This window comes from Acartia tonsa, chromosome 8, assembly GCF_053477335.1.
Source record: "Acartia tonsa isolate MP-2025a chromosome 8, ASM5347733v1, whole genome shotgun sequence".
NCBI classification, from domain to species: Eukaryota; Metazoa; Arthropoda; class Copepoda; order Calanoida; family Acartiidae; genus Acartia; species Acartia tonsa.
The window spans coordinates 41,306,737-41,334,319 of record NC_137267.1 but is presented as its reverse complement, the minus strand read 5'-3'; the positions used below and the strand labels follow the sequence as shown (position 1 = coordinate 41,334,319).

General features: G+C 31.2%; 1 protein-coding gene across 1 annotated transcript in view; it reads right to left on the bottom strand.

Moving 5' to 3' along the window:
* Positions 1-5,904: 5,904 nt before the first annotated feature.
* LOC145326969 (uncharacterized) overlaps positions 5,905-27,583 on the bottom strand; it is a 60,397-nt gene continuing 38,718 nt past the window's right edge. Inside the window, exons 8-13 of the mRNA XM_080170434.1 lie at positions 16,415-16,535; positions 15,940-15,994; positions 15,422-15,544; positions 7,320-7,437; positions 6,546-6,703; positions 5,905-6,305 (exon numbers count right to left, since the gene is read on the bottom strand). Coding sequence (XP_080026560.1) covers positions 6,031-6,305; positions 6,546-6,703; positions 7,320-7,437; positions 15,422-15,544; positions 15,940-15,994; positions 16,415-16,535 — 850 coding nt within the window. The 3' untranslated portion in view covers positions 5,905-6,030. The remainder of the gene's footprint in view (positions 6,306-6,545; positions 6,704-7,319; positions 7,438-15,421; positions 15,545-15,939; positions 15,995-16,414; positions 16,536-27,583) is intronic.

Here is a 27,583-nt window from a genome sequence, read left to right as displayed (position 1 = left end):
AATGATTCTCTTTTTGGGGAAGATTTACCAATCATCCCTGTATCCCCGAGTTTATGCAATATCTTTAAATGTAAAGATATTGTGAGAGGAAGTAAATCAAAGAATTATTTATTACAAAATTTCATACAACAAAATTTATATTAGGAAATAAATTTTGAAACTATTCGGAAATGATTGAAACTTAGAATACATTAGCTGAAAAATTTTAAATTAAGGGAGCCTTGAAATATAAAAAGTCTGATACAAAAAAAGGTAATTGTAAAAGTGGGTCTTCTTTTCTTGTATTTTCATCAAGAGCATTTGACTGAAAAGGGACACCCACCTTTTCGAAAAATTCGAATAAAAATGCCCCCCGTTGTAAAAGAAAAAGACAAAAAAGTATTCTACTAAATACAGTTTCTACTCATGAAACCTAGACCTTCTACCTTATGGTTTAACCAAATTGACAGAAAGGGCTAAAAATGTCTCCATTCCTTTTTTTTCTTTTTTCAGCTGTTGTTATTCTATTGTTCCATGGAAACTATTATTTTCCTTGTTTCCAAGCATTGGGTTGTGCATATAATCACGGATATAGGGATAGGGAAATGGAAGATAAACATGAGTGGATGTCCTAAGATGGTCATTTTTTCCGTGTCTGTTAAGTTGAGTGTAACCGTTTAGTCAAATGCGCTTATTAAGTCAAACTGTTCTTATGGCAAAATGTATGTATGTCTATGTATATCTATAATGGTCATAATTAAGAACAGTTTGACTTAATACTCGCATTTGACTAAACAGTTCCACACAACTATCCGGAAAATACCCAAAAAATGACTCCCTTTTTTAAGTTCTTAACAAGAAGATCTTTCAATTCTTGAATTGTTATAGCTTTATAGGATTTTTTTTTACATTGACAACCCCTGCATTCCTGGCTTACATGTAGTGCTGTAAAGAACAATTAGAAAGAGTTTTCATAAAGTCTTCATTCTTCAAGTACAGAGTGTCTCACAAAATTATTAGATTACCTAGTCAATAAAAGAAAACTTTATAATGTGAAAAGTAATAATATGTGTCTTTAGTAACTTTAAGATAATCAGTTTTTCTATTTATAATATGTATTTATCAAAATACTGCAGAGCATGCATTCAATTTTTAAACGGTTTGCACAATTGTCGATTATTTTGGTCGTTCTCAAATGATTCTCTGGCAATCAAAGCAATCAATTATTACAAAGAAAAGATAACTTTGATAATCACTAGTGGGCAAGACTTCGTATTTCGGATTTACTTTAACCAATCAATAAGTAGTTTTATCAGGATGATCTAGTTTGTAGAAAAGGGGAAGAAATAAAAATTCCAAAAATGAACTATGCCCTTAGAGTATATCTTTTTCCCTCCTGTAAAAGAAAAGCTTGGACGTCCTTGCTACCTTGTAATATTTTCTGTCCTTTTTTTAGAAAATAAATGTATAAAATAGTTTTTAGGTGGACACACTGAACTCATATATATTCTTTCAAGGGAGCAGGAACATTAACAGCAAAGATGCTGCAAAATGAACAATTTCAAACATTATACCCAATCACAAAACACAAAGGTTTAGACTATAAGTCAGGTTTTAAGCTATATTTCAACAATCCCTATCTCTGAAAAAAAAATATCTTTTAATTATTTTATTTTAATACAAAAAAAGATTTTAATAAGACGGGGCAAAATAACTCTTATATTCTAAAAAAAATATTTGTGTTATGTTTGACACAATGTGAATCTACCCCCCAAAAGAAAATGCATCCACCTAATCAAAGTTGAACAAGTTCATTTATCTCAAGTTTAAACTCAAGTACATTAGGGTGGTTCTTTCTTGTATTAGTCATAATATCACATGATCAATCATACTAGGGCTAACATACAAATGTATTGTTATCATGACTTTATAAGGAATCCTCCAAATCATAATTATAAATATTCCCGAAGTTACTTAATACTTATGAATTACAGTAGGATTTTTCTATTTGAAAGGCTGTTACTCTGCAGTCACACTTCTATGACAAAATGACTAAGGGATCTAAAATTAGTCAGGGAATACAAAAGTGTTATTGCAAAGGCAAAAAGATTAATTGGCCTCTTGTCATTTACTGCCCCTTGGAGTTATGATACAGAAAGGTCGGTATCAGGAAGATGGAGGGGACATTGGACTGTAAATTACACTGGTACCCATATTTATATAACCACGTTATCTCAAACGCTTAACCAATAATTTATCGCCAATTGTCTTATCCTTTTGGATCTCTGTTTTTGTAGCCTAAAGAAAGCTTTCCTAACTTTTTTAGTAGCAAAGCTATAAAGTTATCTGTTTTGTCTGTTAGTTATGTTAGCTTGGCCTTAATTGTTCCATTTTACTTCCAACTGCTTACTTGCAGATTTGTTTTATCTTAACTTAATAAGAACATTGACTATTTAGGACAAAATTATCCTTGTTAAAACTAGTAATCCTTCACCTAAAGTTTAGAAGAAAAAATTGCACTCAAGTGATGAAAAAAATGTCCAAAATTATCGATTTGTCATTTATCATAATAGGTTAAAAGTTCATACAAAAATTGCACCCAAAAAATATAGTGTAAGAAATATATTTAAACCTTATGGTTATATCAATATGGTTATATCAAGAACGGTTTTATTCAATTACAAAATTAAAACTGAATTACCTACTTGTTTTTAAATAGTACAAATTTTAAACTTCCTTGGATAAAATTATCCGATAAAAGATGACTTGTATTGGTTTGATTATTTTTATCTTGTTATATTTATCTTTTTAAAAACAAATTATAGTCTTAAAAAAATTAAAATATTTATTTTATTTTATTCATATTGAACATAAATATTTTCAGTATTGCATGATACTGGATTTGTTAGTTAAATCTGAAAGGTTATTGGAGTTCAAATATTACCCAGGCTAAAAAGAACAAATTCAGTTCAGCTGAAAATATCAAATTGTTCTAATATCTTCCATTGGCTAATCTCTCCAGGCATGAGTAGGAAATCTAGCGACACTTTCCCAATACTAATTTCCTTTCTCTCATTGTGTCCATTTATTTTACTTTAAAGGCTGGTTCTAAAGATAGTTTTAGAGTTATAATCACAAAAACAAGTCAGTCTAAGTAAGCATCTTACTCACTTGTCATATTACTATTTTTTATCATCTTAGAAATATGTTTAAATAGATAGAACGCAGGAAGGACGGGGAAAATGGGCTGTCCATTACAATAGTCCCCAAAGTATTTTAATATTTTCCTATTTCTTGGCATAACAACTTTGATGAATTTTGATTGGTTGGCTCCTTAGGTGAGTGTTCAAGCGCTTTAACCACAAAAAGTAAAGTACAGAAAGGTTCATTTTGTGGATCATTGGGAATTTACATCAATTTATATGTAATTGTCTTCTCCCTTTGGATATGGTAATGGATCCTAAATTAATCTACACGGAACACCTTCCATTTCACAATTATACGCTAATAAAGATGGCTTACACGTAATTAAAAATCAAATTATAATTCATTGCCCTATCCCTTAAAACTGCACAAATCCCAAAATCTTTTGTCTTACTTTATATTTGCTCTGTATGAAGGCAAAATCATAGTCTAGATAAAAAACTTTTTGGATTCAAAAAAATCATTCTTGAATCATATTCAAATTTTTCAGAGATAGGATATTATTAGATAAATTTACTTACTTCCTTTTAAAAAGAAAAATATCAAATATTTAAGAGATTAAAACAAAGTTTAAAATATATGTCAAAGAAATCTTACAGTATAGTCTTACAGTCTTAGTTTTACCCGATTTCTCGAGTTTTCAGTACAATATTTTTATATTACATGTTACCTAAGACTAAAATTGTATTGTAATACTATTCTCCTTAACAACTTTGAAACCTAGTTTAAGTTGTTTAAAACAAAATGAATCTGTCACTGGTTTTAAAAATTTGGATTTATCTTAAGAGTAAAATGAAAGGGAAGATAATCATTCTTAAGGTACCTAATTGTATTGTAAATAATATTAGGGGTAAAATTGGTGGAAGATTGATTTCTTAGAAACCGGTCTTCATTTAATGAATTTTATTGAATATTCGTGCAAAATTGTTTGTAAAATGATGCTATATATGATTTTTAGTATGGCTGAGAACTGGTTCTAATCCATCCAGTGGATATAAATCGGTTTTCAAGCCATACTGAATAATTCTTATTGGGTAGTACACTCTTTTATAAAACTCTATGAAGTATTTAAGATGAAAAGTTAAGTTAAGTAAGATATTAGATCAAAAAAGATTACAGGACAATAATAAGCTATCAAGACCCAAAATGAACTGTCACAGCAAATGTATAAAATAACCATAGAACCAGTACAAAGTTGTAAGATTTTCAATCAAAATAAATAAAACTTTTCTCTACCTGCTACAAAATTTTCATCCTTACCTAGGGAATTAGAAAGATATTCAGACATTTTTATCATCTTTTGTTTGTTTGTGTGATTTTATACAGGGATAAGACCATGGACGATTAATTCATGTACATCTCATTCTCCAATGATGATGAACAAAAGTAACCCCTTCTGCAGATTGAAATCATGTTTGAAAAGTTTGCTTGCTTATGGTTTAAAACCAGCCAATCATAATTGAATAAAAATCCCTACCCAAAGTTTTAGAGACAACAATATAATAAGCGATTAAAAAACTTTGGGTACCAGTATAATCAACCTCCAATGTCCTCTCCCTCCCAAGATTTAATCCAATTTACCCCTTTACTATTTAAATCTTAACCTTTTAAGGGGATAAAAATTTAGAAAAAATCTGAAAAAAAAATCTTAAAGCTTAATTATACACACAAAAATAAATAATAAAAATAAACAAAACAACTGAATATCTGTCTTCAAGCATTATTACAAAAAAAATGAAAATAACATTTTTACTTTAAAACATAGTTTACTGTTTAAATGAAAAAATAATTGAAATTGAATTTTAATGTAGTGCAATGGTACATAGTGATAATTAATAGATATTTTGACATACAGGGAGATGTAAATGATAGATAAATTAATCTTTTCCCAATATCTTAAATCTTCTAGACAGTTTTGTATAAAAAAATGGAGAAAGATTAATTTATCTTTCATTAACATATCTCTTACCTCCATAACATATGTACATTATTAGATTCAAATAAGGCAACAAACATAGTTTAACAAAATGACTTCATCATAACATAACACAGAAAATTAATTTAGTAATTGAAAAAAAGCAAAATATCAATAATTAGACTAAAAACATACTAGGTAAGTTCTAAAAATTCATATTTTAAGTTGTAAAGAAAATTGATAAAATATGTTACATTTAACCCACATAAAACATTAGGTAGTTAATAGGTACTTTAAATATATTTGAAATATAAATAGAATAATTATTTTAGACAAGGATTTATATTTTGTTAAACATAGTACCTACCTAATGATTTTACGGTACACCGACAAACGTCCTAATACGACAAACGTCCTAATGCGACAAACCTCCTAAGCGACAAACCTCCTAAACGACAAACGTCCTAATGCGACAAACGTCCTAATGCGACATCTCTTTAGTAAAACGTCCTAAAAATTTTCAAAAATTATGAAATAAAAAAAATCTTCCAAATTTAAGGGCAAAATCCTCTAATTGTAAGAATACTTATCAATATAAAATTCAAAATGGCGATAAAAAACAAGCAAATAATCTGTAACTGAAAAATAGACCTTTAATTTTTTAAATAATATATATTGCCTCTTATCTTAGAACATTTTAAAATCAAATTTGGATGATAAAATTTTTTTTTAAATTAGGACGTTTTACTTAAGAGATGTCGCATTAGGACGTTTGTCGTGGTAGGACGTTTGTCGGTGTACCGATTTTACTCATAACTATTTCTCATAAGTACATTTACATTTATATATTTTTTTTAATGTTTCCCTGTCGTATACCTATAAACCATTCAAACAAACTAAAAAACTAATTTTTTTTTTAAATTTTCATAAAATTAACTATCATTATGTGCTTGATAAGGTGGGGGACGTTCAGCCGCTCCTGGCAGGCTACTTCTACCTGCTCCTTCACCTATAGAACCGGTTTCTGAATGTAAATTATCTGCTACACCATTGGTGGTACTACTTCTGGTAGCAGCGTTATTAGAATTGATATTTCTTTCTGTTTGAATATTAATGGCGTTGACTCCAAGTTGGTCAGAATTATTATCAGCGACAACTTCTGGTGGGTTTTGTTGGGCAGCTAGGACTGGGTCTGGCAAAACTATACCTGCAAAATAAATAAAAATGGGTGCATTCCCTAACAAACACAGAACCCCCTCTCCTCAATTATTTGTAAAAAAAATATAAAATAAGGGAAGAAGGTAGTTTTCCTCCATATTCCTAACCACTGTGGAAAGCCCTAATACGACCAGAATACTAGTACTGTACCTATCCTTAATTTACCTGAGGTAACACATTAATCTATCTCCATTGTCTTATCCCCCGACTAATACAACAACAACCTTACCTTGATTAAGATTCCTGTTGTTTCTGTTATCCGGATTATTAGGATTATTGGCATCCGCCATGGAGTTGCCGTTAATATCTCCGTTGTTATTGTTTGACTCTCGGAGCAGAGGGTTGTCCTCCTCCTCCTGGATGTACGGGGGCGGCGGACCATCAATTCTAAAATTAAAGAATGTTCAAGTCAAATTGCATTTGATTTTCCTATATACCTAACGCTTATAAATGACAGAACTCACACGCACAAAAGTAGTTGCAGAGTTTACATTGTATTGATATTTTATAAAAGAAATTGAAGAGACATAGTTCATCTAGCAAACAAGTAAATACCATTAATATTTTTACAAGGATTTTATGGATAAGGGGCTGACAATAGTTGGTCAGGTATATCATTCAAATATCTATTTCTATTAGCAGCCGAGTATATCATTTCCACCATATATGAAAATCACAAGGGCGTAATTGGACGAACCATGCGAGTTATGTATAAGCAATTATCCTTATAATAAAGTAACAGGATGTCTTTCTGTACCTCGCTAACCGCCAAACCGATATAGTTCTCCTTTACAGTGCAGCTTGTCATAGGTCATAGGAAGGTTTATAGCTATTTTGGTAGAGGGTAACCCCCCCCCCCCCCCAAGATAAATCGCATAAAAATAACATAACTAACCCCATCTAGCGGCGAAAAAATATTTTTTTGGTAAACAGCTGATCTTAACATAGATTAAAAAGAAACATTTTACATTTTAGAGCCACTGGTACAAAAATAAATTTGAACCTGTTAGAATAAGGAGGAGGTCTCATGATTTGAACTCCATGGTTAATATTGAGTGTGATGCTCAGATTACGGTCACTCGGGTCAACTGGTCCTCCCCCCGCTCCTCCATACATCAAATCTAAATAGATAGATAGATACACAATTAAACTAGATAGATAGTTAGATACACAACAAAACTAGATAGATAGATATGTACATAAACAGATTGATAGAAAGATTACTGTCACTCGGGTCAACTGGTCCTCACCCCGCTTTACCATACATCAAATCTAAATAGATAGATACACACAAAAAAAACTAGATAGATAGTTAGATACACAACAAAACTAGATAGATAGATACATAAACAGATTGATAGAAAGATTACTATCACTCGGGTCAACTGGTCCTCCCCCCGCTCCTCCATACATCAAATCTAAATAGATAGATAGAAAGAAACACAAAAAACTAGATAGATAGTTAGATACACAACAAAACTAGATAGATAGATACATAAACAGATTGATAGAAAGATTACTGTCACTCGGGTCAACTGGTCCTCCCCCCGCTCCTCCATACATCAAATCTAAATAGATAGATAGATACACAATAAAACTAAATAGATAGATACAACAAAACTAGATAGATAGATACATAAACAGATTGATAGAAAGATTACTATCACTCGGGTCAACTGGTCCTCCCCCCGCTCCTCCATACATCAAATCTAAATAGATAGATAGATACACAATAAAACTAAATAGATAGATACAACAAAACTAGATAGATAGATACATAAACAGATTGATAGAAAGATTACTGTCACTCGGGTCAACTGGTCCTCCCCCCGCTCCTCCATACATCAAATCTAAATAGATAGATAGATACACAATAAAACTAAATAGATAGATACAACAAAACTAGATAGATAGATACATAAACAGATTGATAGAAAGATTACTGTCACTCGGGTCAACCGGCCCTCCACCGCTCCTCCATACATCAAATCTAAATAGATAGATAGATACACAATAAAACTAAATAGATAGATACAACAAAACTAGATAGATAGATACATAAACAGATTGATAGAAAGATTACTGTCACTCGGGTCAACCGGCCCTCCACCGCTCCTCCATACATCAAATCTAAATAGATACATAGAAAGAAACACAAAAAAACTAGATAGATAGATACATAACAGATTGATAGAAAGATTACTGTCACTCAGGTCAAGGGAATCTATTTCTTAATACAACAAATTGTCTTACAGTTACTCTATTTTCTTAATCTTTTCCAAAGGATAGAAACATCTGTACCTATAGATTTTGTATGGCTAATGCAATGTCTTATTTTAGTATGGAGAAGCTTCAGAATTAATTTTCTAATGTACCAGGGTATATATCTTAGTGGATACACCAAAACTTAGGTACATAAATAAATTATTTAATGTGGAAAGTATATTACTTTATTTTTAACAATTTTTTATTGAAGTCTCAAATAAAAAAAATATAGAAAATACTATTATCAATACAAGAGGGATAATGTTAAATAAAGATGATAAATATGATTTTAAGTGAACATGATATTCACAAAATCCTTTCAGAATAAATCATTTTTTTTTATTCCAAATTCATATTTTCATATATTTCATTGGGTTTTGTCTTTTACTTTGGCTGTGGTCAAAAAGGTATAGTAAATCTCAACGTATTAAAGAGTTTATGGTCTAATTGTCTAAAGTTAGAATCTAAGGAAATTTTGGAACTAATTCAATCTGCTTTTTATAAAACCTACTACTAGTCATTTTTTGGTATTCACCTACTTAAATGTATGTATAGGCAGTATTTAAGTAAAAAAACAAAGGTTTAGGCTCTTATTAAAAACTCAAATTTATTCTAATTAATCCTTACCCTCCCCCCAGCCAAACTTCTAAGAACTGTGAATGGAACGTCCCCTTTTCTCTAAGCATATTCTTACCCAACCCCCCTTTCTCCAACCCAACTCTTGGAAACTCCTTTCTTTGAATTGTGAAATTTGCCATGTATCTAAAGGGATAAGACAATGGCTGATAAATTAATGTACATTCCCTATTATTTAAATTACCCATTTTGTAGATTACAATTAATTGTTAAAACGTTTAGACACTCAAATTGATAAAACAACCAATCAAAATTTAATAAAAGTCTCCAAAGTTCTTAATGCATCGAATAGGAAACCGGTTTTATAAAACTTTGGGGACAAGTGTAATAAACCGCTGAATGTAACCTCCCTCCCTGGAAATTTGCATCAGCGTGACACCAGAGTTTAAAAGTGTTCAAAAGTTTCATTTTAATGAAACTTTAACTAAAAAGTTTTTTCTTCTGTTTGATGTGCAATTAATTGAATTTTGACTTTCATTCATTTGAGAATCTTTAGATGCAATTTCCTGCATTTTTACAAAAATAAAAAGTTAGAGAAAAAATTTCTTTCTTCGATAGCAAAACTGTTTAATTTTAACAGGGATCGTAGGTGATAAGCCAATGGGCGATAAATGGAGTTTTAGTTCATCCCAAATATTGATAAACAAATTTATACCTTCTTTAAGTTAAAATATTAGATAAAAAGTTGGATAATGCTATTTTTAACAAACTAATGATAATTCAATAAAAAACAGCTAAAGTTTTGGAGCCTGCGAATACGATTGTGTTTTAAAACTTTGGGGACCAGTTTAATAGACAGTCAATTGTACCCAACCTTCATATACATTTTCACTTTTATTAAGTACAGCAGCTCTTAGCCTAACTAATAGTATTCCTATATTTGCTGTGCTATTTTTATGGAAGGGGGGAGGGGGGTGTCTCTTCAATCTTTCCCCCATTGATGACAGAATAACAAGGATGAAAACATCCATAAAAGCGAAGCTCTAAAACGGTAGGAAACAAGGCATTAACACTTGTATAGTGTCATTACTGAATAATCAGAATATAAAGGTATAAGAGTCGAAGCAAAATTGTTTTTTGTAATTTGTAATTTTGTAGAAAAATTGCTTGATGCAGGACAATGTTCAAGGACATACTTACATTTTTAGGACTTGATTATAGAGTTGCTTCGCTTATAATATTGTACTTTGTTGTCCCAGGTCTCAGTATACCAAAAATCAGATCAATCGGATAATTAGATCATATAAAAATTTGTTGTTAAAAAAGTGAAAAGAAAATCAACATGTTGAAAATGGACGTACGGCCATTCTGGTAACTTATATAAATATCTTAAAATAAATGGATTCCATGTACCTACCCAATCAAGCTAAAAGTTTTTGGTCATTTAATAACCAAGTGTGTCTATTTTAGTTTCAAGAGAAAGTACTCATACACAAATACACACACACAAACAAACACACACACACACACAGTCTTGGTAAACACACACACAGAGTGTAAGTAAACACCAGAGATAAGACATTGGCCGATAAATTGATGTACATCCCAAATGATACAAAATATACACAAAATAACCCTATCTATAGATTGCAATAAGTAGTTGAAACGTTTGAACACTCATCTTCATAAACCAACCAATCAAAATTCACTGAAGTCCCCAAAGTTGTTAAATCAACGAATAAGAAAACGTTACTATAAAACTTTGGGGAATAGTGTAATAAACAGCCCATTGTCCCCTCTTTCTCTGCAAATACACACACACACACACAAACAGAGTGTAAGTAAACACACACACACAAAATGTAAGTAAATAGATTTGCTCAAGGCCTTTGATACAATTAGCATCAAATGTATATCTGATAAATCTATGCTTTAACAACTAATGACATAAGGATGAAACATTGTAATCTTACTAACTTTATTCAATTGAGTTAGTCATACAAAAATAAATAGTTCTTTTACTGACTTTAAAGATCTTGATAACATATAAGTACCCTAATAATCTAACTTAATATTGTCCAAACGGTATAACAGTCTTAGAAATATTCTTTACAATTTTTATACTACTGAACCAATTAAAATCTAAATTACAGGGAAGCTTCACATTAGCCCTGGCATTGTTAAAGCTAATTTTCTCCTCATTTTTATGTACAGCCCCTAAATACTAGGGGAACATCCGCTTGTTTGCATATATTCAGTGATCCAAGGGTATGTTATATTGCAAATGTGCATCCATTTGTTTGAATATCTATTGATATAAATTTGTGCTGAAAGCGTCACTTTATGCTCAGTTAGGAGCTCCTTGCATTTACGAGTAATAAGATTGGGGACTAAATTGTTTTACTCCCTTCTTATTAGAGATTATTTAGATTATTGAACATACAGTTTTGCGAAGCTACTCTATATCTATAAATGTCCGTCTGTATGTCCAACTGAACAGATTTGTTGAAATGTAATTTGGTATCCTCCTATTTAAGAAAATTTTGTGTAAAGATTCCTGTGACCAGTAAGCGTCTAGTCAGTCAGGGATATAAAGGGACAAGACAATGACCGATGAATTTATATACATCCTCAATGATGATTCACAAAAAAAAACCATTCTGTAGATTACAATTAATGGTTAAAACGATTGAATACTCAACCGAATGAACCAACCAATCAAAATTAGAAAAAGTCCCAAGTTGCTCTAGGAGATATTTGCATCTTTCAAATCTCAATTATTACTCTGCTGGATCTTCTTGAAGTACATTAAGTTTATTATTTATGATAAAATAATTAAAGTAAGCTTTTGAACAAATTTTAATCATCTTGATTAAAATGTACAGAATTTAACTTAAATAGTTTTACATGAGATTAGTTTTTACAAGTTGAATTTCTTAGGAGTTTGCAAATTATATTTGAAATTCATTTTTTTTGTGTAATAAATTAAATTAAATTAGTTTTACTTTTGATGTAACATATATTTCACTTGAAGATTTAATTCAATATTCAAAACTTCCATAACATTAAGGATTTTCATAATAAATATTCTAAACAGATTATTTAGAATTTATTATAGATAAGAACTTTTTAAGTAACTAGCGGCTGCGCTTATAGCATCTAAGAGCTCTGTATTCGAAGCAGTAAGGAAATAAGATAGCCTAAAACCAAACCTAGATATAAAAATTAAATAGCCTAAAACCTCCCAGGGACCTATAAGAAGCTTCCATAAATGGAGAACTTTATCGGTTCAGTAGTTATAAAAATCCTAAGCTTTCTCGCTTATGAATCTTATATACCTAAACATTTTTAAAACTGTAAGTTTTAGAGTCTACTAAAAGGGGTATAGTCCCTTTAGTGGCAACACCTCTTAAGGGGCGTTTCGTCGTATTTTCCTAATTGCTTTTAATAGGCTTTTTTTTCAGGTTAGGTTAGGCAATTGGCCCCTCAGTGTTAGAGCCCCCTGCAGAGGCTATAAATAGGAGAAAGCCACTGTGAAAATACGAAGAAACGCCCCTTAAGAGTCGTTGCCACGAAAGGAACTATACCCAACTAAAGTATTGAGATTCAAAATTGTCACTTCTACCTGATATAAAATTGAATGTTTGTCTACTTCACTTGTTTGTACCGATCAACCTATTTGGCTCTCCCTTAAAGTCAGTCATATAAAATAGCTAAAAAGCAATTTATTTAAAATGTCAAAAAGACTTATATGCCAATGTAAATATAGGGAGCAAAGGCCATTACATTTAAATAAATGAAAATCTGTAAACAACAAGTTGTTGGACCTGTAGAGTAGCTTTGCTCCTATCATCCTATGATATGTAAAAAGACAATAGAAACTCATACTAATAAGTGCATTCAGAAAGAGATAGTTCGTTCAAGAATACTTCTAAAAATGCTAAGTAAACTTTTTTTCTTTATGCTATGCTATTCCAAAGAAAATGTGTGAGAACAAATTAATAGATAAATTTCCAGTTTGTCTTCGAAACCAATTAATATTCTGCTGGATTAGCATCAATTTTATGCAATACTGAAAAATGTTAGCCTGGGCGTTTGGCCCCTCGGCGCAAACAGACCTTTTCTGATCTAAATTTTTGGATCTACTGCAGTTCTCGGTAAAATATTGCTGGTAAGCAATATTTTAAAAATCTATCAATTTTAAAGGCTGCTAGCTGCCAAACGGCTGAACGTACAGATAATACCCGCACACGGTTTTAAGCGGCATAAGAAGGCCTACAAATAATCTGGAATAGCCAAGATCCAGTTATGCACAGGGAAAGCTTCACTGAAAAAAAGCGTAAAGTAGGTCTTTTTCGCGCATTTCACTGCACTGCGAGATAATTATGCATTATTGATTTATGGCTATTCCAGATTATTTGTTGGCCTTCTTATGCCGCTTAAAACAGTGTGCGGGCATGATCTGTACGTTCGGCCGTTTGGCAGCTAGCAGCCTTTAAAACTCATAGATTTTTGGAAATATTGCTTACCAGCAATATTTTACCGTGAACTGCAGTAGATCCAAATTTTTTTTTACTTTGATTGCTACTGAAAGCTGTATATAATACGATGCGATAAATAACTATTAAATAGGTTTGCCAAGGTTGGAAAGTGAAAAAAGGATTCTACTAGTTCCCAACCTTTTTCAAACACGTTCTCTCATTACATGGCTAAAAAAAACTTTGGGGACTTCAATTAATCTTTATTGGGTTGTACAGTACAAGCATTTGTACATCAATCTATCATCCATTGTCTTATCCCTTACATCCCCAGTTTTTGACTAAATTCAAAGATGCATTTGATATCATAGAAAATTTTTACTCAAATTAATAATGAACAATTTCCTCCTCTTTAAATGTACTTTAAATATTATACATATACCTACTAGTACTAAGTACTGAAATATGCACCGTATCTGCAAATTATTTAAATACTAAAGTTCAGCATAATCAAAATTTGCACAGCTTTTGAGCAAATATTATAAGGTAAACGCAAGCTAAAGTATCGAACTAGATATTAAATACTTATATTATCAAAAAAAAAAAATCAACCACTTGGCAGTTTTTAAAAAGTTTCTATTTTGCAGAACAAGACGTATTACTACTTATTATCGTTGTAATTGAATCAAATCATACAAAAATGACGTAATATTTCAAGATTCTTTTCAAATATCCATTTTATGAATTATGAAGTATATTGATTAAAATCTCTTTATGTGCCTTAAATGTAAAAGGGAGTATCTGTAGATTGTTAAAATCTTCTGAGCAGTAAATCAAATTTAATAGAATTCAAAGACCCAATGTCAGTTATAATAGCTATAAAATTCTAAATCACAGATAAATAGATATAATCCATATACATACTCTTATGAATCAGCCAACAAGAAAACAATGGAGGAACAATTTGGCTAAGTGTTTAGATTTTAATACGAAGGGACAGTTTTTATTCTCATTTCAATACGCATGAGTCAGGTTTGATTACTCGCATTTCTTAGGATAAAGCTTTACTTTGGAAAATTATATTATGTAAAAATTTATTTCCTCGTATAATGTGAAGCATATTACAAAATACATACAGTAAGTCAGATATGATTAGTTGAATTTTTTAGGATAAAGTTAGCTTTTGAGAAATTATATCGTCTATCGTATTATTGAAATAAACCATATAGATATAAATAAATAAACAAAAAGGTTTGTCTGCTTAATATTTCCTTTTAAGTTTGACCATCTAGGACTACTATATATATTCACTGATGACAGATAAACAAGGATGACAACATCCATAAAAGCAGCGAAATTCTGAAACGGTAGGACAAACGAACCTTAACACTTGTAGAGTGTCAGAACTGAATAAGCAGAATATAAGAATATAAATGTTTTAGTCTAAAACAATTGTAAATAAGTAAATTTGATATAAAACTGCTTAAATACAGAATACTGTTTAAGGACATACTTACATTTTTAGGACTTGATTATAGAGATGCTTGGCTCATAACATTGTACCTTGTTGTAATAGGAATCAGCATTAAAAAAATCATGTTTTAAATTGACGTACGAAGTTACGAACTTTCTGGTAATGATAAGAGTTGTAAAGTTTGAAATCGAAAGGACAATTCTAACATGTATAAATTAACGTAAAGAGCTAACCGTTCCGGATGTACGGACGGACCTGCCTTAATTACTGAAAAGCTTCGCTATTAAAAACAAATAAACGTCCTGAACTAACCTAAATCGTGTAGAGTGAGCGGCGGCCTTTGACGATTGATATCCCTGTTTCTTGTCTTGAACAGCTGATACTTGATCAAACCAAACACTAGCGCCACCACAAGGAGGAACACAGTACAACATCCTAGAAAAATGTAAATGAGAATACATCTATTAACAGAAATGAGAAGACACCTAGTAATAGAAAACTGAACTAAAAACTGATTTTTAAATCTGCAATATATCTCAACAGAAAAGAAGGATTTACTTAGTAGTAACCCCTACCACCTTAATACTTCCTCTAAAAATACTACCGTTTACACCCCCTGGAGGCCTCTAGGGGCACTTAATGTGGAAGGGGGATGTTGAAGTCAACCGCTAATTTTAAATTTTATTTTTTTAAAAGAAAAAGTATTATTTCCCCAAACTTTCCGGGACTTATAAGATGACACATTGTTAGCGACAATCTTCTGTATACACACACACACAGGTCCTGTTACTTTATTATGAGGATAGAGAGAAAAATAAAATATATTTTACCTACAGCTGTATAGAATATTTGATCATAGCTTGAACTCGACATCTCTTTCTTCCCCTAAAATATATAAGAAACATGAAAATTAGAAATGGATTGAAGTTATGAGAATTAAAATAAAATTTTGTTTTACTACCTAGTATCCTTAGATCAAAAATAGGCATTTTAGATACATATAGTTATTTTTACGGACGTATGGATTTGATATTCATTAATCAATAAGTAGCAGAGATGATTTTCAAATGATGAAAATTTATGTTTGATTATGTTTCAAGACAAGAAATGCCGCGACAATAAAACAATTTCGCGGCATTTTCGCTTTAAACAAAACGAAGATATTTTACGCGGTATTGCGACTCTGTTTGGTTAAGTAATTGAATATAAAGCAAACGACCGAAAGAAAAAACATAAACAAACATATATTTTCAACTTTAGAAAACCCAGCTCAGCCACAGTAATGAAGTAAACTAGGCTGATAACCTTTGTAGGATGTCTGTCCTTGCTGCGATTGTTGTAATCCAGGACAGCTTGGCAGCAGGGCAGCACTTTGCAGCTGAAATCTTCTTCTGGGTTGCAGCAATGCTCACTTGGGTCTATACATCTAGATATATAGGTAGATAGTTATACAGATGGATAGATAGATATTCAAAGGCGGATGGGTAATATATAATATGCGGGATAAATAGATAGTAATATAGATGGATAAATAGATACTAATTTTGGGAAAGCATAACAGAGGTCCCGGGATGGTTTTATTCAATTTTATTTTTAGATTAAAGCCTTGGGATGGTTTTAGGCTACCTTTCTTACCCCTTTGAAGACGAAGTCTCTATATGCTAGATCGCAGCAGCTAGTAGATGGATAAAGATATAGAAATATAAATAGATTTTAATATAGATGGATATATACATATATTTAATAATCGTTGGCATCTGAAGAGATTTGCAATGTTTGGATAAATATGTAAAATTCATATCTTGTTTGTGAGTTAACCTCTTATATTTAATAATATAGATGGATAGATATATGGTAAAATAGATGGATAGATAGATATTAATACAGATTGATAAATAGATAGTAGTAATACAGATTTATAAATAGATACTACCCCTAGTAGTTTTTAAATCTGACAAGTAGTGACAAAACCTTGTCTAATCTGAGTTTTGACAGGTTTTCCTCAGGTTTTAATCTGCCCACCCCTCATCAATCAACTCTGACATTTGATTACATTTCGTCAGATTGTAATCTGACGAAACCTGTGTTTTTGCGCAAAAAGGTACTAAAACTCAGATTACTCAGGATTTGCCGCCAAATTTTTAATCTGTCAGGGGGGATTTCAGATTATAATCTGACGAATCTGACACAATGTGAGCAAAGTTCAGGTGATTAAGATCGTAATCTGTGATTAAATTGACCCTCAAAATTTGCCCAGTTAATCCCTTATCTGACATTTGATGACAAACAGTCATACTCTAACCTGACATTTGATGACAAACAGTCATACTCTAATCTGACAATTGATGACAAACAGTCATACTCTAATCTGAAATTTGATGACAAACAGTCATACTGTAATCTGACATTTGATGACAAACAGTCATACTCTAATCTGACATTTGATGACAAACAGTCATACTGTAATCTGACATTTGATAACAAACAGTCCTACTCTAATCTGACATTTGATAACATATGGTCATACTCCTAACTGACTTTTAGTGACAAACAGTCATACTTTAATCTGACAATTGATGACAAACAATCATACTCTAATCTGACATTTGAAGACAAACAGTCATACTTTAATCTGACATTTGATGACAAACAGTCATACTCTAATCTGACATTTGATGACAAACAGTCATACTCTAATCTGACATTTGATGACAAACAGTCATACTCTAATCTGACATTTGATAACAAATGGTCATACTCCTAACTGACTTTTAGTGACAAACAGTCATACTTTTATCTGACATTTGATGACAAAAAGTCAAACTCTAATCTGACATTTGATGACAAACAGTCATACTCTAATCTGACAATTGATGACAAACAGTCATACTCTAATCTGACATTTGAAGACAAACAGTCATACTCTAATCTGACATTTGATTACAAACAGTCATACTCTAATCTGACATTTGATGACAAACAGTCATACTCTAATCTGACAATTGATGACAAACAGTCATACTCTAATCTGACATTTGATGACAAACAGTCATACTCTAATCTGACAATTGATGACAAACAGTCATACTCTAATCTGACATTTGAAGACAATTAGTCATACTCTAATCTGACATATGATGACAAACAGTCATACTCTAATCTGACAATTGATGACAAACAGTCATACTCTAATCTGACATTTGAAGACAAACAGTCATACTCTAATCTGACATTTAATGACAAACAGTCATACTCTAATCTGACATTTGATGACAAACAGTCATACTCTAATCTGACATTTGATGACAAACAGTCATACTCTAATCTGACATTTGATGACAAACAGTCATACTCTAACCTGACTTTTGATGACAAACAGTCATACTCTAATCTGATATTAGTGACAAACAGTCATACTTCATACTGACTTTTAGTGACAAACAGTCATACTCTAAACTGCCTTTTAGTGACAAACAGTCATACTCTAATCTGAATTCAAGTGAAAAATAGTCATACTCTAATCTGATTCTTAATGACAAATAGTCATACTCTTTATTTAAACAAATATTAATTCTGATATTTTGATTTTAATAGCAATAAATTTTAAAAAATTACAAAATATTTAATTAAAAAATATAAAACTATAAAATTAAATGATGGTACTCTTCAAAAGATTCTGGTTGTTCTAGTTGTGCAAATGGGTCAACAGAAGTAACTATCATAAACGATTTTGTACTTATGTAACAATCTTTTAATTAAGTTATTCTATTGAAAATTGTCTCTTTCTTGGTTTCTCATTTCTTTGTTTGTGTGGTAACTGCATCAAAAACTGCTCATCAACAATTTAAAAATAAGTTATGATGTAGTTTTAAGATTTTCAAAACCACCTCAACACCAGACTAAAAAAAATAACAACCTGACATTGAAGTGATTCTAAAATTTTGTGTTAAATTAATTTTTGACAATAGGTATACTAATTAGAAATGATTACAAATCAACATATAATATCTAAAGGGATAGTTGCATAAAGTGCATTAAAAAAGTTTGATGGCAAACATAAGTTACAAAATTACCATCTAACATATATAATTTTCAAGTCTTGATATTTTTAAAACTACCTGTTAGAAAATTGAAATTATTACAAATGTATGTCCTCTAGATAAACTATTGAACATAAAAAAATATGCAGTTCACTAAATTCAAGTTGAAATGCAATTCTTGCAACTACCCCTTTGATGCAAAAAATAAGGAAAAATTTAATACTATTAATTAGATATCTATGAATATTTGATTTCAACATTCAATTATACAAATTATACATTAAACTAAATAATAATAATATATCAGAAAAAAAACTAAAAAACACAGAATATGCAACAATATTTTTTGTTTTTGTTAATGTAGCTAAGATCAAGATTTATATTGTGATATATTTTGAAGTAGTTTCTATATTTTTAGTAGCGAAGGTACTCTATAATTCACTTTGTCCGTCCGTCCGTCAGTCCGTCAGTCAGTCCGTCAGTCCGTAACGCTATGGGGGAAATGGGATTTACTCAGCTCCTATAAAAGATAGAATGCTGAAATTTTTTGACAACATTCCCATTATTAAGGAGCACAATTGACTATAAAACATCATTTGCGGTCGGACCGATTTTTAGCAGGTTTTAGGCTATTTTTATATTTTTCACATTTTTCTCCATATCTTCAGTGTTTATCATCCGATTTTCAAAAATTTTTCAGTTACAGATATCAAAATTAAATTTCCTGTTGTTGAAAGAAACAATCATGAAGGCCAGACTGCCTTTTTAGCAGGTTTTAGGCTATTTTTATATTTTTCACATTTTTCTCCATATCTTCAGTGTATGGTCCGATTTTCAAATTTTTTCAGTTATAGATATCAAAATTAAATTTCCCGTCTTTTAAAGAAGACAACCATTACAGCCAGACTGCCTTTTCAGCAGGTTTTAGGCTGTTTTTTTATATTTTTAACATTTTTCTCCATATCTTCAGTGTTTATAGTCCGATTTTCAAAATTTTTTCAGTTGTAGATATCAAAATTAAATTTCCCGTATTTAAAGGAAATAACCATTTTTTGGCAGGTTTTAGGCTATTTATAAATATATTTAACACTTTTTTCCATATCTTCAGTGTATATGGTCCGATTTTCCAAATTTTTAAAGTTTTTAAGGATTTAAAAATTAAATTTTTGTCATTTCAAGAAAACTACCATGGCGGCCAGACTGCGTTTTATCAGGTTTTTGGCTATTTTTATATGTTTTACATATTTCCCAAGATCTTTGTTTATTTTGATCCAATTTTCAAACTTTTATGGGATATCAGTATCAAAATAATTTTTCTTATTGTTATGAGCATCTTTAATATAATTTACTTTGACCATCGTCATCATACAAAATAAAACAAGGTTTCATATTTATCTTATCCAATAAATATATTCTTGATTTTAGTAAAAACCTTTTAAATCTACCTGTACGTATTCCCATCTACGATTTTTTGTGCTTCGCTACTTATGGATGTTGTCATCCTTGTTTTAATATCCTCCCCCCCCCCATAAAGTTTTTTTGTCTCTTATTTTGAATGTTAGATTTACAAAATTTCTTTTTAAATTACACAAATATGCAACCTTTACTGTAATTTTTTTACTCCTAGCTGTCACCAATTTTTTTGCACAAAACACAAAGTAACATTGATTATAATCCTACTAAAACCTTTTTTTAAATGACTCAGTACTTATAATCTAAAGTGTTCTTCTAACTTTTACACAATTTTTAATGAAAATTTTTAAAACTTTCAGTCTGTATGTTTGGCATGTAACATCCAATTAATATTTTTAAATAATATTCAAAGATTTTAAGCCAACAAATTAGAGATTATAGAACCAGTATAATTTCCAGTCCAATGTCCACTCCCTCTGTGGTTTATGCAAATAACTTGATTGTTATATAACACAAAAATTTAACCACAAAAACGATTATCTAGAAAAAAACTAACCGGAAAGGATATCTAAAAAAGATACAACACAAAATATTTTCTCCAACTATTTAAATTTAATATAGTTTTTTAATATATTTTTTTTCCTTTTAAAACTTAAACTTTACTATCTATCTATTGAAAGTAACAATTCATATATTTGTTTCTCCTTATATAAAAGTAACAGGATGTCTATATGAGAGTGTCAGTTTGTCTCTTAATACAATGGGATCTCTCTAACTGCTGAACTAGTATGGTTATAATTAACAATGTAGCTTCTCATAGGTCCTGAAAAGATGTTTTTTACCTTTTCTTTATAAAACTAAAATTGAATATTAAGGGGAGTTGATTCGTCCCCCCCCCCCCCATTAGAGGCTTTTAGGGGTGTACCCGCTAATTAGAAACAAAATACAGGGAGGGTAAAACCATGGGCATTTTAATACACTATTCCCCAAAGTTTTATAATAACCTTTCCTTGTTCTTTGTCTCGCCAGCTCTAGGGATATTTATTGTATTTTTATTGATTGGTTCATAAAGTTGAGTGTTCAAACGTTTCAACCACTTATTTCAATCTACAGATGGGTTAATTTTGTGTATTATCATTGGGGATATACAACAACAATTTATCGGCCCTTGCCTTATCCCTTTAGATCCCTGAAGAAAATAGCAATATCTAATGAAACACAGGGATAAGACAATGGCAGATAAATGGATGTACATATCAATGGCACACAAAATTACATCTTCTGAAGATTAAAATTAGTGGTTGAAACGTTTGAACACTCAATTTAATAAATCAACCAATCATAATTTTGTAAAAGTTATTTAACCAACGAATGAGAAAACATTATCATAAAACTTTGGGTACCAGTGTTATAAACAGCCCAATGTCAAAGTAGGGAATAAGAAAGTACCCAAAGTTTTATCACCACATTGTCCAGAGAGAGAGGAAACAATGAGCTATTTATTACACTGCACTGGTCCCCAAAGTTTTTTAATAACGTTTACTCATTCGCTGATTTAACAACGTTGGGGACTTTTACTAAAAAAATTGTGTAAACAAAAAAGTGGAAAATCAACCCGCCTTAACATACATCTCCAATGATGATGCACAAAATTACCCCTTCTGTAAATTATAATTAGTAGTTAAAACATTTGGAGACTCAAAATGAGTAAAAAAGTCCCTAAAGTTGTTGTGCCAATGAATGAAAAAACGTTAAAGATTTAACAGGAATTCAAGGGATAAACCAATGGACAAAACATTTATTCATAGCCCAAATGATGATTAACAAGATAATTCTACTGTAGAATAAAATTATTGGATGAAAAATTTGCACCCTTCTAATGTAAAAAAAAACATTCAAACTTTAATAAGAAAAACCTGTAAGTGTTGTCAACTGAAGATAACTTTGGGTACCAGCGTAATTTAAAGCCCAATGTCCCCTCCCTCCCTGGTCAAAAAGAGAGGGAGGAGACATTGAACTGTATATTACAATAATACCAAAGTTTTAATTCATTCGCTCTACACTTTGGGTACTTTTATTAAATTTGATTAGTCAATTCATATACCAGCAGTGTCCAAACGTTTTAACCAATAATTATAGAATTTAGAAGGGGTATTTTGATGTATCATCCATTGTTTTATCCCTTTTATCACTGACAATGTTATACGTCTCTGAAAAGCAGGTGGATTCTAAGCTGTGAAGGATTAATTGTAGTATTAATTATAGACAGTTGACCAATGATATTGGCCATCTTTTAGCTAGGCTACTTCAAGTAAGAGCATCATCTAAAAATCAGTCTACTAAAATGAATATCAGAAATGCACCTCAGCCCCCCCCCCCCCCTTATATTCAACTTTCCAAAATTTCACCTAAACAAACATACCAAAGGACACTTGAACTAATTGATAAAAATAAAATGTTTTAAATGGATGTGTGGACTTTCTGATAACATTTATAAAATAATTATGAAAAGTTTAAAATGGATAGAACATTCTAACATGTAAAATTAATGAAATATAACCATTATGTACGGACAAACAGACCCTAACTATATAAAAAGCTTCTCTTTTGACGAGGAAACATACAAAAGCGAAGCTCCAAAGTAGTAAAACCAGGGAAAAGGGATTGGATACTAACAAACAATTCTAAGTGAAAATTTCCCCACAATCTCCTTCCCCTTTTTCTGAAGTTATTACCCACTTCCCTTCATTTACATCAAGAAACAAGTTTTACGCCAACTCTACGCCAACAACATATTTATAAAAAAATTTAATATTTGTTGATTATCAATAGGATAATTCTAGCTAACCGGACCGACCCCAATTATACAAAGTCGCTTTAAAAAAAAACAGGGATCTAAAGGGAAAAGACAATGGCTGATAAATTGATGTACTTCCCCAATGATTACACACAAAATCACCGTTTCTGTAGAATTAGATTAAAATTATTGGTTGAAGCGTTTGAACTTTCAACTTAATGAAACAACAAATCAAAATTTACTAAAGAGCCCAAAGTTGAAAAGCCAACGAATAAGAAAACATTTTTATATTAATTTGAGGACTAGTGTAATTAACAACCCATTGTCCCCTCTTTCTCTGAAAAAAAAACAGTATAGTAGTTGGGGAGGGAGGGGACATTGGGCTGTTTATTACTATAGTCCCTAAAGTCTTATGATAATGTTTTCTTATTCATTGCAAACTTCGTTGAAAACTTTGGGGACTTTCAACCAATAATTGTAATCTACAGAAGAGGTAATTTTGTGTACCATCATTGGGAATGTACATAAAATTATCGGCCATTGTCTTATCCCTTTCGATCCCTGAAAAGAAGTTAGCTATGCATAAGTAACAATTGTTAAAAGTCTAAGCTTTCCTATAATTCTGGTTGGTCTTTCCATATGTCCGTTCAAAACGCATAGCTCCCCTTGGACGTCTATGCCCCCCCTATCAAAAAAAAAGCTTGGACGTCCTTGATACCACGAGTTTTTTGGGAGGTAATTAGGTTAGGTCTGTACATCCGTAATTAATAAATTTTGTCCCATTGCAATGCATTGGTTTCAAGCTTTGCACGATAAATAGTTGGTTGGTTTTGCTGTGCTATTTATTGTTGAAATTGTACTTGGCTAGAATAAGTATAGCTAGTTTGAAGTGCACTTTTATTTCATAGCTGTATATTATTAAAATAAGAAACATATATTGCTGCGGTATTTCTTCTATTAGAAATAATTACAGAATGCTATTGTTATGTTAGTATGGATATGATAGTTCTTATTAGACTATCAATTTAAAATATTTTGCTTCGCTAATCATGAACATAATTTTCCCTATTAATATTAAATTGTCAGCTAGATTTTCTGCAAGAGGGGGAGAGGGAGGGAGATAGATAGAAAGAGAGAGGAGAGAGACAGAGAGAGAGATATAGAGACAGAGAGAGAGAGGAAAAGAGAGGACAATGAGCTGTTTAAAACACTTGTTCCCAAACTTTTATATTTACGTTTTCTTATTCGTTGGCCAAACAACATTGGGGAATTTAAATGAAATCTGATTGGTTGGTTTATTAAATTAGGGATCTAATGTACTTTCAAAATTTGTTTGGGTGAGGGTATATAATAGTTAGTTCTATGTAGCTGCACATCTTATAGACAAAAAAAAGCTTCACTACATAGAGATAAATTGTTCATGGTAATAAATGTATAGATAGATTTAATTATATCTGCGCTACTTGACTTAATTTTTAAAAGCAAAGCTTTTCTATTATAAATTTCGGTCCGTCCGTACGTAACTGATAGCTTTTTTCGTTAATTTAGGCAAGTTAGAATTGTCCTATTGATTTCAAACTTTGAATGATGATTTCAGTAGTAGTTAGGTAAGATTTAGAAAGCGTAGCAACTTTATAATCGTTACCAGAATGTCCGTAAGTTCATTTTAAACATGTTGATTTTTATCTTTTTTAACAACATATTTTTATTTGATATAACCATCCGATTGATCTGAAATTTATAGTACTGATTCCTAATACAATAAAACACAATGTTATAAGCGAAGCATCTCTATAATCAAGTCCTAAAAAAGTCGGAATGTCCTTAGACAGAATTCTGTATTTACAAAAAAATACATATAATTTTGTCAAAACTTTTATATTTATATTTTGTAAATTCAGTTCTGATACTCTATAAAAGTTAATGTTCGTCTGTCATACCGTTTCAGAGCTTCGTTTTTATGGATGTTGTCATCCTTGTTCTTAAGTAAAGTGTAGATGTTGTCCTTGTTAAATGCGTCCGTGTGGTTTATTTACATAACAAATCTAAACTGAGTAGGGATAGATCAATGAAAAAAAAACAATGAATTGAAGTAAAGAGTAAGCTTTTGTGTTCTTATTAAAAGCGAAGCTTTTCTATAATTAGGGTCGGTCCGTCCGTCCGTCCGTCCGTAATGGATAGCTTTTTTCGTTAATTTAGGCATGTTAGAATTGTCCTATCGATTTCAAATTTTGCATGGTGATTTAGAAAGCGTAGCAACTCTATAATCATTACCAAAATTTCCGTACGTCCATTTTAAACATGTTGATTTTTAAACTTTTTTAACAACAAATTTTTATATGATCTAATCATCTGATTGATTTGATTTTTGATATATCGATTCCTGGGACAACAAAGTATAATGTTATAAGCGAAGCAACTCTATAATCAAGTCCTAAATATGTAAGTATGTCCATAAACATTATCCTGTATAAAGCAGTTTTTCAACAAATTTACTTACAATTTTGTTTCGACTCTTATACATTTATATTCTGATATTCAGTTCTGACACTATATAAGTGTTAATGTCCGTTTGTCTTTCCATTTCAGTGCTTCGCTTTTATGGATGTTGTCATCCTTGTGTTAATCTATTGATTACTTGACACTTGATATACTAGCGGCTGCATACCTAACATTTAGAAGCTTTGTATTTGAAGGGGTAGGGAGGAAACAAAATAGCATAAAACCATCCTAAAATGTAAGACCAATGTGAAGATTCTCTAAAATAAAGAACTCAATCAGTTCGGTAGCTTTCAAAATCTTAGGTTACAAACAAAACAAGGATGACAACATCCACAAAAGTGAAGCTCTGAAACGGTAGGACAAAAGGGCATTAACACTTGTAAGGTTTTTAGAACTGAGTCATCAGAATATAAATGTATAATAGTCGAAGCAAAATTATAAGTAAATTTGTTAAAATTGCTTGATGCGGGATAATGTTTAAGGACATACTTACATTTTTATGACTTGATTATAGAGTTGCTTCGCTTATGATATTGTACTTTGTTGTCCCAGGAATCAGTATACCAAAAATCAGATCAATCGGATAATTAGATCATATTTTGTTGTTAAAAAGTGAAAAAATCAACATGTTGAAAATGGACGTACGGACATTCTGGTAACAATTATAGAGTTGATATGCTTTCTAAATTGTACCTAACTACTACAGGGATCACCATGCAAAATTTGAAGTCGATGGGACAATTCTAACGTGCCTAAATTAACGTAAAAAGCTATCCGTTACGGACGGACGGACCCTAATTATAGAAAAGCTTTGCTTTTAAAAACCTTACTACTATATTTAATACAAAGAGATATATAGAGTAGCCCTGCCCCTAATGATAATAAATGAACAAAGAGAGGAAATTGAACTGTTAATTACACAAGTACCCAAAGTTTTAAGATCATGATTTATATTCGTTGGATTAAGAACTTTAGGTACTTTAATTAAATTTAGATAGGTTAGTTCTTTAAAAGCTTGTAAATGTTTCAACTAATAATTTTAATCTATAGTAATGGTAATTTTGTTAATTTCTGTAGAAAAAAAATATTTATTGAAAATTTTGGACCAATCAAAATTCAATAAAACTTTTTGAACAAATAAGATCACAGGGTTTAAAAAAACTTTGGGTACCATCAGGGACGCCCTTGGGTACCAATGTAATTTATGGTCCAATGGCCCCTTCCTCTGTGTTAATTATCCCTAACAAACAGCAACCCATTTTAAATATACCCAATATGATTGCACCACCTTTGTCTGGAAGTCCCAACTATGCATGGTACTTAGTTGCGCCTGTTTATAGGCCAAGGCATTCCCACTACGCTCACTATTAGTGTCATGTTTCAGACATAGCAGCAGACTGTAACATTTTTTAAGTCTCTAGTATAACGCGGTGTGACCAGGACTAGAGTAATAAACAGCACATTTTCCCCTCCCTCCCTGGATTGTACTATCTCTGTCTTCACTACAGACTAAATTTTCGTTTTTAACAGAAATCTTAAGGAATAAGACAATGGACGATAAAGGGGGGGGGGGGGGGGCGAAAGTGACACTTTTTGAAACCAAAACTAAAAGTCAAAAAAGGAACTCAACTAAAAAAAGAGTTACAGGTCTGAGATTTTGCATGACAGTTGCTTTATAGGGGTAAAATATGGAACTGTGAAGAAACGGCGGCGCAACCGCCG